Source organism: Colius striatus, chromosome 17 (genome assembly GCF_028858725.1).
Source record: "Colius striatus isolate bColStr4 chromosome 17, bColStr4.1.hap1, whole genome shotgun sequence".
Lineage (NCBI taxonomy): Eukaryota > Metazoa > Chordata > Aves > Coliiformes > Coliidae > Colius > Colius striatus.
The window spans coordinates 5,451,693-5,464,970 of record NC_084775.1 but is presented as its reverse complement, the minus strand read 5'-3'; the positions used below and the strand labels follow the sequence as shown (position 1 = coordinate 5,464,970).

The 13,278-nt window shown below is 57.9% G+C and overlaps 1 protein-coding gene across 1 annotated transcript; it reads right to left on the bottom strand.

Annotated features, from left to right (window-relative positions):
- Positions 1-302: 302 nt before the first annotated feature.
- HSPB8 (heat shock protein family B (small) member 8) lies at positions 303-5,895 on the bottom strand. The gene is made up of 3 exons (XM_062010001.1): positions 5,060-5,895; positions 3,916-3,979; positions 303-2,885 (listed from the first exon to the last, which is right to left on the bottom strand). The coding sequence occupies exons 1-3, from the start codon at positions 5,436-5,438 to the stop codon at positions 2,726-2,728; spliced, it is 603 nt and encodes a 200-aa protein (XP_061865985.1). The 5' UTR covers positions 5,439-5,895; the 3' UTR covers positions 303-2,725.
- Between the last annotated feature and the right edge of the window lie 7,383 nt (positions 5,896-13,278).

The window sequence follows — 13,278 nt, the reverse complement described above, 5'->3', positions numbered from 1 at the left end:
CTCATGGCTTCAAACCCTTCACAAACACAGGCCCAGAATGAGCAAACAGCTCCCAGTCCCCTGGCTCTGCAGCACCCTGGTACCCCAAAGCCACACGTTTCTCACCCCATCCTCCTCAGACACAGGGGGAGATGCTGAGGCAGAAGTGCTTCAGTGTTTCCAAAGTCTTCTATGTGCAGAAACACCACTAGGGATTCCTTTCCTTAAACCTCTTTCACTTCAATAATCAGGTCATAGAAAAAAAAAGAGAAAGCCTATCTCCTCTCACAATGGCTTTATTAGTGTAACCTGCTCCAGACATCCAACAGGCTGGGAGCTCACTGGCTGCACAGATCCAAGCACGCTGCTTGGTCCTCACTGCTAATTACCAATACCAGCCCCAGCCATTAAGAGATTATTGCTAATGCATCTTACACCATTCTCTGTAAGACATTAGCAAGCAATTCATCAGAAGGCAGAACCAAACACAACAGAAAGCAATTAAAGAAAAAAAACCCCAAATCTTACTCTAAACTGCAGGATCAGCAGGGGAGAAATCTGGGAGCCAGCAGCAGCAGCCCTTCCCTGGCTGCAGCCCCAGAGCTGAGCCTGAGGTTCCTATTGTCCCAGTACTAGGGCAGCTACAGCCTGGGGACCTCCCCATCTACCCTGGGCTGGGAGGGAGACTCAGCTGTAGGTCACTCCCCCTGAGGAGCCACAGCTGGGCCCTTGTACCTGCAGCCCTGGGATGCACAGCTGGGGCTGCTGTGGAGCTGCATCCAGCCACTCGCTCTGGGGTGCTGGAGCATCATCACCCCACAGACACCTGTGCTTCCCTGGGGTCCTTCTCATACAAAGTGCACTGAGGGGATGGGACATTGGGGACCAATTTGGAGTTGAGCTTGGGGATGTTTTCTCAAAAGCTGACTCCTTTGAGGCAGTGAGGAAGAGGAGGGGCAGTTTGTGCTGGAGAGCTGTCACCCACAGGCCATGACACTCCAATGGGCCTGAGGACACAGGGCTGGAGCTGTGACTTGGGACTTTTTCCTTCCCCTCCTGGTGTGGGTGTTGTATTTCCAGGATGCCTGAGGTGCCTGAGCCCAAGGGATGGCTCCTGCTGATGGGCACAGGGGGTCCTGCACTGCTGGGAGGCCCAAGCATGAAATATAACACATAAACCTGGGGTGAGAGCCCCCAGGATCCCCTCTGTGACCTGGAGTGTGGGTATCTCCATGACCCCGAGCGTCAGGCCGGAGTTTACAGCACGTGATGGGCTGTTGTTGGTAACCATATCCCGAGGGAGCTGCAGCAGAGCATGTGAGGTTGTATTTTTAACTCTGAGGTCCTGGTGACATGGAAAATCGGGTGCCCGGCCCAGGTGTCACACAGATGGATGGAAAAACTCCTGCTGCCCATTGGCACCTTTGCTTTGGGGAAATTCCAGTGTGTTAACAGCTCTCCCTGCTGCGTTGCCCCTGGCAATGGCTTTAAGGTTGTGCCCAGGGCCCAGCAGAAGCCACTGGCTGGGAAGTGCTTCCTCATGGAGCTGCTGGTCAAGAGCTGGCAGGGTAAGGTGAGAATGGGGATGATGCAAACCTGGCCTTCCCAGCTCAGAGGCTGATTTAACATCCCCAAGCAGGACAAACATTTTCAGCCCCTCAAGAGGGTTAAGGAAAGGATGAGCCCATTTTCCTCACCAGGCTCTGTGCCTCGGTGTTAGCTGGGCTGCAGAAAAGGCTCAAGTAAATGCTTTGGCTGCCCATCAGTGCAAACATACCCCATATACTCCCAGCACCGACCCAGGCTGCCCAGGGAGCTGGGGGAATCCCCATCCCTGGAGATACAGACACATAGCTGAGGTGCTGAGGGCCATGGGTTAGTGGTGGGCTTGGCAATGTGAGGGGAGGGGTTAGACTTGGTAATATTAAAGGTCTTCTCCAACCAAAACGATTTCATGATCTCTGTCCTCCTTCCCCCCCTGGGGAGGACCCTGTGCCAGGCTGGGAGGTGGCACATGACTGCATCACCCCTTCCCCCTCCAGCCCACACCGCTGGGCTCGCTCAGCTGAGACAAGCAGAGGCTAAGAACATCAACTGGGTTTTATTCCACAGGTCTGACAAATAAAAGCACAGATTATCTTTGGAAAAAAAAATACCCTAAAAATAAGAAGTGCCTCAGCCCCAAGCCCCCATTACAGCCACGTTCCTCGGGACAGGGGCCGTGCCATCCGCTCCGCTGCCGGGCGCATGGCTTTGGCAGGGATGGAGTTTAAACTGAACCCCAACCCCTGGAGAAGGAAAAGACACAGGGCTACAGGATTCTGTGTCAAGTTTAGACCAAGACAAAAAGGGCCCATTTTTGCTATTTGTTATAAATATTCCATCCAAGTGACTCAGAACAAAAAAGAACTGTAATGAGGACATCCGTTCTGCTCGGCCCCACGGGCACACAAATCTCTACGGGCACCTCAGGCTGCTACAAGCCCTCGGGCACCCAGACTGCTACAAGCGTGCCCCGGCTCCAGCTGGTCCCCCCGTGGGGTGGCGGGTGCTGCCGTCCCTGCACCCATCACCCTCGCCGGAGGTTGCCCGGAGGCCGCGCCACAGGGGAGGGAGGAGAGGGGAGAGGGGAGGAGGGGTGCCGGGGCACGGGAGGGGTGCCGGGGCACGGGAGGGGTGCCGGGGCACGGGAGGGGTGCCGGGGCACGGGAGGGGTGCCGGGGCACGGGAGGGTGCGGGCGGCCGGTCAGGCACAGGTGGCCTCTTGGCTCTCAACGGGGATCTCGCTGCCGCAGCCGCCCTCGCCGTACTGCTGGTAGGGGGGGATCTGGGGCGCCTCGATGATCAGCAGCCCCTCCGGTGACAAGGAGGCGAAGACCGTGATGGGATCCACCTCATAGGGCAGCCTGCGGGAGGGAAGACGAGGCGGTTTAGGAGCCAGGGGGGCCAGGGCAGCTGTCGGGCATGGACCCGCTGGGAGCCAGCCCCGGCGCCGGGCCGCTGTTGCAGTGCTCGGGAACGTGCCGGGGATATTTAAAGCGGCCTCTCGGCCGGTGTGGCCGCTGTTTAATCTCGGCGGCAGATGTGTTTGACGGGATGTCAGCCGCCGGCCGGCAGGTGGCAGCTTTGCCCATAAAAGGAGCCGCGGCGGCCGGGCGGGAGCGAGCGCGGCGCTCACCGCGGCTTTCCCGCAGGACCCTGCGGTGTACGCGGCTCCTCTGGGGGGAAACGGCAAAGCTGGGCTGCTGCCAGCCGAGGAAACCCTTCCTGTGCCCCGGCCCTTGCTGCTGCTCCCCGTGAATCCCACGAGCGTTGTGCTGAGGGTCTGACCCCGCATGGGCAAAGCGCTGCGGTGGGGGCTCGCCCGCCCACAGCCTCCCTCGCCCGTGGACTCGCCTTTCCTCGCTGCCTTTTGCCGTTGTTTTTGCCAAAGTGAGCCGCGGCGGTGAGTCAACGCGATAGCGATCTGACTGACATCATCCGGAGAGACAGATAGAGCCACACGCACGGGTGGTGTCAGCCCATCGTGCCCTGCTCAAGCCCGGCGGCTCTGCTGGCACCCTCAGCAGCGGCTTTTTCTAATCCCCCTGCTTCAAATGCAGCCTCAGGCCTGGAGGAGACTGACAAAGCACCCAGCAAAAGACCTTCTCGTCTTTTACCTCCCTCCGGAATTTGCCCTGTGGCTGAACCTGCTGGGCACGTGCTGCAAAGGGGCAGATGTTGGGGTGCAAACAGGCACTGGAGTCCCTGCACACACAAGGGGACTAGCAAAGCTCAGTGCCCCACTGCCAGCAACACCTCCCTGCAGCGGGCAACCTGCCTGTGCTTCAGGGATGGGGGCTCACAGCAGCCCAGTGACACCTGGGTGCTGCTCAAGAGGACATGGCAGCCCCTTTGCAGCTCAGCCCCTTTCCCCCAGAGCTGGCTGGGACTTACTGGATTTTCTTGGTGAAGTTCTTGGAGACGATCCCTCCTTCCACCTGCTGCTCCTCGTGCTTGCCTGCGGGGAAGGGCAACACCCCATGTCACCACCTCACCAGGAGATTATTTTTTTCCCCAACAAACAATACAAAAACTCATCAGGAAAGTTTGCAGAGGAGTTGTTTCCTTTCCTCAATGCAAACCCTTCCCTCTGGAGTGGGCTCAGGGGGCCTCTCCAGTGTGAGAGAGGAGACAGTAGACACAGCATACCCATATTTCCAGTGAGAGACTGAGAGTCTCGCTGCCTGCCAAAAGCTGAGGCTTAAGGAAAAGCCACACAGATATAATAAAAGCTTTGGAAGTGGCAGTGTCCCACCCTGTCCCACTCCCCACCACTGCACTGTCAGCCTGGGGGGCCTTGTGCCTGGAGCATCTCTGAGGTTCAAACCATGTTGGTGACTGACTGGACCCCCCCAGCCTGTGGAGTTTTTTCCCCTTGTGATGCCATGAGCCCAAAATAAATTCCTGGGGCCTCAAATAAAACCCCCAGGGCCATGCAGTGTGGCAGCCCCCAGCCCCTCCCTGGGGACCCCAGCAATGCAGGATGTCAGGGTGCGGGGTGGAAGGGATGCTCAGGGCTGGGTGCCCATAGTGGCACCCCACACTCACTCTCCACACCATTAATTAGGGATGTGACTCTGACTGACCCAGACTGGTGCCTCTCGGGGCTGGGTTGGACTGGGGGCCATAGGGCAGCTGCCCCTCACTTCCCAGCACTGAAGCTGCCTCTCCCTCGGCCCCTTTAAAGGGAATCTCCCTCAGGCAGCCTCACCCCAGCTATAATTAACCCAGCCAAGCTGGGGCCCCTCTTGGCAGCTCTCTGCAGGGTGCTGCTGCCTGCAGCCATGCCTCCCCGGCCAGCCAGGGCTCAAAACAGGGACATCTACCCCAAAGGAGACCTGGCCTTTTCATTTTAGCAGCAAAACAACACAGCTCATGAGCCAGGTGCCCCCATAGCACCCCTGAGCCACCCACGGGGCTGCCCCAAAGCTGCCTTGAAACAAAGGCCATTTCCCCATGTGACAGCAATTCCTTGAGCCAGCAGCGGACCAGCTGCATTGTGCCCCGTGCTCCTCCCGCCCAGCGCCTTCGCTCTCACCTGACACCTCGACGTAGCCATCCTTGGTTTTGACCGTCAGCTCCTCGGGTTTGAAGCTGTGCACGTTGACACACACCTTCCAGGGCTCGCGGGGAAAGGGCGCGGGGCTGCGGCTCTCGGGGTACCCCCCGAAGTGGGCGCCGTAGCCGGGGGCCATGGCGGAGGCACGGGCCATGCCGGCACGCAGCGGGCCCGGCCAGGTGGTGGTGAGCCGGGGCCGAGCCCAGTCGGGCCAGTCTGCCGTCAGGTCCCCGGGGAACGGCGAGATGCCGAAATCATCGTCCAGCAGGCGCGAGGTCAGGCCGGGCTCCCGGAACGGGTCGCGGACGCTGCGCCTGCCGGGGTAATGGCAGGAGAAGGGCATCTGGCTGTCGGCCATGGCTTCCTTCGGAGGGGTCCGAGCGTGTTCCCGGGGCTCTCCCACGGAGCCTCAGCCTCTGCGTGGCTGCTGCTGGCTGCAAACTTCCCTGGGAGGAGACGCATCCACCCCAGGCGGGACGCGGGCGAGGGCTGCGGGGACCGTCCCCTCCTTCCCGGCACCAGGTGAAGGGCGATGGAGAAAATCAATTCAGGGCTGAATCACTGTGAGCTGGAGGAGCACAGGAAGGACGGAGGGAGCTCTCTGGCCGTGAGAAAATGCTTCCTGTCTGGCTGTGATCCCAGGGACCGGAGAGAGGAAAACTTCTCAGCAGGAGAGGGGGAAAAAAACCCCCACCAAAAACCCCAAATATCCCGAGATTAAAAAGCTTATCTGTCTCCTCTCTCGCTCCCCAGCACTTTACGTGCGACTTTCCCTGCGGCTCTGGGGCGAGAGCTGCAATAAATGCCTGAGCTGGGAGCCGAGAAACTTCTCTAACCTTCCAGCCGCTGGGCGAGTGCTATTTATATGGGGTTGGGAGCGGGAGGGGGTGTTTTGCAATTCCTGCCCTGTCAGCCGAGTATTTTGGAGAGGATGAAACAGCCGTAGAGAATCTGGGCTGTGGCAGCTGACCTCTCCCCCAAGCCCGAGGATCCCGGCTGCCACGGGGCCGTGGTGCTCTGGCAGCTGCCCCAGTCCCCGCTGCCCCCTCCCGCTGCCCTGGGCTCCAAAATAGCCCCCGAGCTCAGGGCTGGCTGCTTTCACCCCGCTGTCACCTGTTAAAAATACCCCCTGTGTGGGGCTAGGCTGAGCTGCTCCCCTCACTGTAAAGCCACGTGTGCCCGTGCCACCGAGCAGCTGGGAAATGGGTCACTGGTGGCACCCACAGCACAGTGCTCTGAGGGCAGTGGGACCCCACGGGTGGGTGTTTGGGGGGTGCCGGGGCAGGGGATGGGCTGCTTCTATGGGCAGGGGCACGCAGGGGCTCAGAGCCTGGGTGTGAGCGGGGCTGTGGGATGCAGGAGCAGAGCTGTGCTCCCAGGGATGGCCCTGCCAGGATCCTTCACCAGCGGGGCGCATAGGAACCGTGGGAAGGAGAGGGTCCTGGGCAGGAGGCTGCTCAGCACCTGCCTCCTCATCCTCCTCATCCTCCTCCTGGCCCCACCGCGTGCCCCGGCCGTGCGGCAGCGGGCAGGGCGAGGCGCTAATCACAGCCACGCTGTGGCTAATGACAGGGCAGCCGCGGGAGCTGTGGGGAGAGGCGCGGCGGGCAGCTCTGGGCTGGCACCCCCCTGGGACACATGGCCCCAGCACCCACCCGGCCACACGGCCCCTACCTGGCAGCAACAAGGGGCTCCCCACAATGGTGGTGCAGGCACCGGCTCGGCTGGGCGATGGGGTGTGCTGGAGGATGAGGTGTCATCCACTGAGGCTCATGCTGCATAGGGGAGCACTTCCTCATGCTGCGTCCTCCCTCCTGGCTCTGCCTCATGCTCCTTCTCTCCAGCATCTACAATTTTTCTAATGGACCTGATGGAGCTAATTACAGCAGGAAGACTCTAATGCAGCGTGGCACGCAGCCACTGGTCACTCACACGGCGTTCATCACTGCATCACTGCCAAAGGCTGCGGCCTCGGGCTCAGCTCCTTCCCCCCCTCCATATGTGGGGACAGCTCAACATTGGGAGGGGTGTCCCTGGGGATTGAGGAGGATGCCTGGAGAGGTCTGAGGTACCAGCAGAGCACTCCTGGGTGCTGGGAGGCAGCTGCCAGTGGAAGGGCAGAGCGTGCCCATCCTCTCATCCTGCCTGGCTGAGGACTCCTACCCAAGGGTGACAGCAGGGCATCCTGGGGGATATGGCCTGAGCTCAGCTGGGCACCCCTCACTTTGGCTGGGGAGCAGGATGATCCCCCAGCCAGCTCTGCAGCTGCTTGGACAAACACCAGCCCACAGGGACTGGGGACAAGCCCCAAGGAGGTTTCGAGCAGCCCCACAATCCTGTCGTGTTTCCAGGAGCCTCCCAGTGTCTCCAGTCCCACATTTCCCTGCATAGCTCCAGGCCATCCTCCCTCCCCAGCCAGGAATCCTCCCTGTCGCCTTGTTTATCCCTGTTAGTCACACACATCCCCTCCCGCCGGCTCTGGGCCATCCCAATTTAGCTCCTGTTGTCACTCCAACTCTCTCAGCTGCCTCCCACCATGGAGCCAGCCCCACATCAGCTCTGAAGCGTTCAGTGCTCTCACAGCCTCCTGGCTGCCCCGTGTGCCCAGGATCAGTCCATGCTGTGGCCAGTCCCTTCCTGGGTCCCTCTGGGGAGCAGTCCAGTGCTGCTGCTCCCCTACAGGGCTTCCAGCCAGGCCAGGGGAGCACCCCAGGGCTCTGGGCATCAGCTGTGGCGCCAGAGAGTCCTCATTGCTGATGGGGCTTCCCCAGGGTGAGATGACCAAGGAGGTGACCACAGCAGGAGCACTGTGTGGGCAGAAGGGGACTGCCCCAAGGAGAACACTGGAGAGCCCAAACTGTGACCTCCATGGTGAGACAACTGCATCTCTGGCCTGGCCTTCCAGTGCCTGAACAGGGACAAGGCAAGTCCCAAATTTCCTGACCCAGGGCAGCGATAGCCTGGCCCAGGAGGGAGGGGAGAGCTGCCAGAAATACTAGCCCACAGCTTTTTTTTGCCAGCCCTCAGCACCTGCCCTTCCCTGCACAGCAGCTGAAACCACCCAAAATATCCCAGCACACGCAGTCAGACCCGAAAGCAACATGACAAACAGGGCTGTGATGAGAAGGAAATACTGTCCCAACCTTTATTGGAACCCTTTTTTTCTAACCAGGCTAACAACTCAGACACTCTGGGAAGACTAAAGAATACAGTATGTGTGTTGATGGAGAGCAGAGGGAGTTTTACAACGGAGTCAAATGAACCGACACGCCGATGCCGTCTGGTGAGGGATCAACCAATGGGCCAGAAAACAGACACCTTTTCCCTCACAGCTTTTCTCACTCTTTGTTCTAAATCTTCTTCCCTGGGTTTTGCAGGCACAGAGCTGTCCCCAGGATGGTGAGGTTCGGGGTGCTGTTCTCGAGGCGATAGTCCCAAAGTTGGGATGCTTGGCAGCGAAGCTGTGGCTGCAACAGCTGATTGAGAGCCCCTCCCGTCGTGTGCAAACTTCCAGGGAGCAGAAAAATCCATGAGGATTATTTATTCTCTGGTAAAGAGGTTAAAAAAAAAACCACTGGATGCTCAAGGGCAATGTTTTCACTTCAGCACCCAAATCTGTGCCTTTCTCAAACCAATATCCTAAGAGCTAAAGGCTGGGTGTCCTCCTGCCTCTGAGCATGTGCCTGCTGATGGCAGAGCCACGGGCAGCCTCTGCCCAGGGGCACAAACACCTCTCACTCCAGTGAAGGGGACGAGGGCAGCAGAGTGGGCAGAGCAGCACTGGGGCAGGTTGGGACCTTTTTGCACATCCTGTCAGAGACAGTGGGAGAGACCTGCCCAGTACTGACCCAGCCACCATTCGCCAGAGCACACCGGGCAAAGCTACCGGTTCTGGCACAAAGCTTGGGGAAGGGGGCAAAGTAGGACATGGCACGAGGACAAGAGTCTCAGGATGGGGCAAGGGACATCCTTGCTTCCTCAGAAAGACCACAGCAAATCACTTTGACCCTACCCCCTTCCCCAGATGGATGAAAGGGAGACAAGTCTCCCCTTCCTCCAATAACCACTAGAGCTGAGAGGAGGGCAGTGGTGCGAGGTCTGAGACCTCCAGGGATCTTAGGCCATCCAAGCAGCCCTACGTGGTGTGGGGAAGAGCAGGGTTATCCCTCCACCAGAGCCAGCCTTTCACCTCTGAACACCCAGCACTCTCCTGGGCATTGTAGGTTGTTGCCAGAAGCTGGTCCCCAGAAGATGGAGAATTTTCCCCTGCCTTGATCCTCTCCACCTCAATGAGGTTCCTCCCTAAAGCACTGGTGGTTGACCTCTTGCACTTGTCTGCCAGATGCCTCCACACCAGCATGCAACAGCCCCGGCAACAGCCCCAGCAACACTCCTCTCTGGCAACTTCTCTCCAGTGTATATGGCAACACCTCAAGGGCTTCCCCCTTGAGAGACCCAATGACAAATAGCTTTTCCAAAGAAATGCTCAATAAATAGAGGAAATAAATATTAAATAGAGGCCAAGTGCCCTCAGCCCATTCAACATATGTACAATGCATAGCAAAATAACAGTGATTGGCTGGTGCAGACACATTTGGTATAAATGGAGTCCCCCAAAACAACGAAAAACACGGAGAAAAAGTCAGAGTCAACATAAAGCAAAGCTCAAGCAAGTGCTCCAAGATCCATGAAGAAATGCAAGAACACAGCAGTGCTTTGGGATGTCCCTTCTCTCTGCTTCCCAGCAAACCCACAGAGACTGTGTTGGGCTTTCTGGAGCCTGACCACAGCCCTGGGGTTGGGAGAGGTGGGACAGGACAGGCCTGGCTCAGTGTGATGAACCCAGAGCCAGGGCAGGGCTGATGGGCCAGCTCTGGGATCAAGGGGATGTTTGGGAGCAGGTGCTGCACCGTGTGCTCTGCCTGGGATGGGAACACAAGGGTGGGTGGGAGAGAGCCTCTGTGTTTGAGGGAAGCAAATCCCACTGAGATCAGTCCTCAAAAAACAAATGGCTGAGTTGGTTCTCACAGAATCTTCAGGGTTGGAAGGGACCTCGAAAGCTCATCCAGTCCAATCCCCTGCCAGAGCAGGACCACCTAGAGTAGGGCACACAGGACTTGTCCAAGGTGGGTTTAAATGTCTCCAGAGGGGACTTCAGTTCTCCTGAAGGCCATCCCTTGTGTGACCAGCTGCAGGCCACCCCGCCAGCAGCAATCTGAGATCCCAGATGCAGAACAAATAATCAGTCAAAGCAATGAATGAGTGAAAGAACGTTTAAAAATACCCCTCAGAGCTGGCAAAAGGCACAGACACAGCAAAGCTCACGGGCTGCTAGCAAACTGACAGCAAACTCACCGAGAGGGAAGGTGACATCCTGGGGACTACTCAAAATCTTAAATAAGTTAAAAAATCAATACCACCACTGAGGGAAGCTCCTGTGCTTATGGCCATACACACACACACAGACTGGGTCGGTGCAGAGGCTGGGTTTTGCAAGCAGCCTCAGCGTGGATCACTGTCTCACGGTGTCCTTCCTTTCAGTTTTTCCATGGGTGGGTCGTTGTGCAGCGATAAACACGCCAGGGGAGGCCTGGCAACGGCATCCTCCCCGGGAAAGCAGCGGGGCCTCTGCAGAGCTGCTCGGTTTCGGGCTGTGCACTGGCTGCTGAGCCAAGGGAAACAGCAGCAGTGGCCAGCTGGCACCCAGTCAGCACGGGCACGGCCATGGGCCGGGGCGAGACTTCCCCTCGCAGCACTGCAAACACCAGCAGCCCCTCGCTGGCACCTCTGTGGGGTCCTACATCCCTTTCTATGCTCACAGCCATTGCACAGGCTTAATGAGAAGCTGTGGATTTTAACATGAACTCAGGCACCAGCTCTGCCCCACATCCCCCTGCCCTGCTCTGGAGCACGGGCAGAAGGCCACGCTGGCAGCAGGAGGGACTGTTACTCCTCCAGCCACCTCACTGAGCGGGGCCAGCACTGAGAACCTTCACAAGAGAACAGTGGCATGGATACATTCAAACAAATAGACAGATCCAAAAATAACTTATTGTTAAAGGAAAAAAAAAAATAAAGAGAAGAATAATAAATAAACACTGGCAACAGTGACCACCTGCATCCACTCTGACATCCAGACAGGGTCAGGGCAATAAATAAATAAATAAATAAGTTAGGAGGTTTCCTCCAACACAAGTCTGCTCAGGAAACCCCAGGAGGGTTTTAGCTGCCATGGGCTGTACAAGCAGCAACTGTCCTTGAAGTAGGGAGTAGCGTGATGGGCACAAGAGCAGCTGCCAGCCCCTCACAGCCATCTCCTGCCGCACGGGCAGCGGGTGCTGCCAATCTCAACGAGGTGTTTCCACCACCTGTGCCCAGCCACAGGGTTGTGTTCAATATTTACAGCCGTTGCATGGAGCCCCTCTTCCTTTCTGTCCTGGTTTTTGACCTCCTGGCCCACTGCCTCCTTGCTACAGATGCACGTGTGTGTGCCAGGGTGTTAGAGGGCATGAGGCTGCTCCCAAAGCAGGGCCAGGTGTGGGCTTTGGGCTCCCATCGGCTCTTCCCAGGGAGCAGAAGGATGGGGTGTTTCAGCATCAAACTGGGAGAGACTCTTTGGGGAAGAAGCATGAGGTTTTCAGCCCTTTATGAGAAGGGAGCTCACTGTAGAAGATGGCCAAGTGGCTGCTGTCAGGGTCAGTGCGGGAGGAAAGGCAGTGGCTCCCCACTGCAAGAACACCCCATCTTTGATCCCTAGAGCACCCACGCAGCCCTACCAGGGATGCTTTCCTCTACATCCTTGTAAGTGGCTTCCTAGGAGATGGACACACATTCCCACCAAGCCACCCTCACCCTCCAACTCCCTGCAGACAGCAAGGCAGGGTATAAGCGGCTGGGAAAAGCAGGGAGGGCTTTGGGGGTTGAAGGCACAGGACAAGGGCAACCAACACTGGGAAAAAAGGGACTCCTGGCATAAAACTTCCTCTGGTGCCAGCCAGGTAGAAATGCATCCTGTGCTGCTGCACTTCTCACCAGATAACAGGTTTATGGGTGTGCTAAGGCCATCATCCAGCTCCACCAAGCCCCCATGGCACCCATCTGCCGTACCCCTGCAGCTCTGCCCCTTTTCCCTGCTGCCAGTGGGACTAGGGAGCTGTAGGTAACTCTTTAGCTGAGGGGGAGGTTGCATCTCTTTCTACTCCCTCTCCTCCTCCAGAGGATGCTGGCTCCACTTAAGACCTTTTCTGTGACACTCAAATGACACACCTCCTTGACTCACTAAGCCCAAACTCGTTAATAATCATGCAGGATGAAGGGGAGGGGATGGAAAAAGGGAGGGAGGGAAGTCTTAAACCCAAATTAGCGTCTCTAAGCACCCAGGTGTTGTAAGAGAAAGAAACTCCTCGGCACCAGCTCAGCCTGTGCTGGGAGAAGCCTTTGTTACCCTGCAAAACACAGTAATTGCGCAGGCAGCTGGGCTGGCAGCGAGACAAAACCCCAGGCCCAGGGCTGCCCAGGCAGGCAGGGCCCTCCTGCCACTGCCTGTAGCTCCCTGGGAAAACAGACCAGTACTGGGGGGCCCTTTCTGCCCCCCACAAACTGAGGCAGCTGGGCACAGGCCCTGCAGCAGGGCTGTGAACCCTCAGGGCAGCCCCAGGGTCTCGAGGAGAGGCTTCCTGAAATCCTGGCACAGCTTAAAATCACTGTCTGGGGAGGGGAAGGGGGTCCCTGCTCACACAGTGCCCTTCCTGCCCAGTGGGCTCTCGCTGCACCCCACAGATGCTCTCACAGTCCCACACCAAGGGCAGGGCTCTCCCTCCCAACCAGCCTTACCCCAAACCATGAGGGTTCCTCTGGGATGGGCACCTCACAGCCCCAACCTCTGAGAGGCCCTCGGAGCACAGCATGGCACTAGCTCCCCTCTCCCTTGTACCCCACTGGCCTCATCTCTGCTTCACATTTCTGCTGGGGAGATGTGTGGGGGGAAAGAAAACAAAAACAGCCCTGCAAAAGATGAGGCATACCTGGCAGGAAAGGGCAGGAGAGAAGGAATAGCCTCTTTTCCCCCAGGAATTACGTCAGGAGGGATCTCTCAGCTTCTATTTATAGCAGGGCCTGGCTGACCAGCAAGAAATATTCTCTCATGGAAGAGAGCTGCTGCAGTGGGCAGAAACTCTGGAGGAGAGGCCTGAGGGACC

Coding starts and splice junctions, on each gene's coding strand:
- HSPB8 (XM_062010001.1), bottom strand. CDS start 5,438: ATGGCCGACAGCCAGATGCCCTTCTCCTGCCATTACCCCGGCAGGCGC. Junction 3,980..5,059: donor TGGCTACGTCGAGGTGTCAG/GTGAGAGCGAAG, acceptor CCTTCCCCGCAG/GCAAGCACGAGGAGCAGCAG. Junction 2,886..3,915: donor AACTTCACCAAGAAAATCCA/GTAAGTCCCAGC, acceptor TCCCTCCCGCAG/GCTGCCCTATGAGGTGGATC.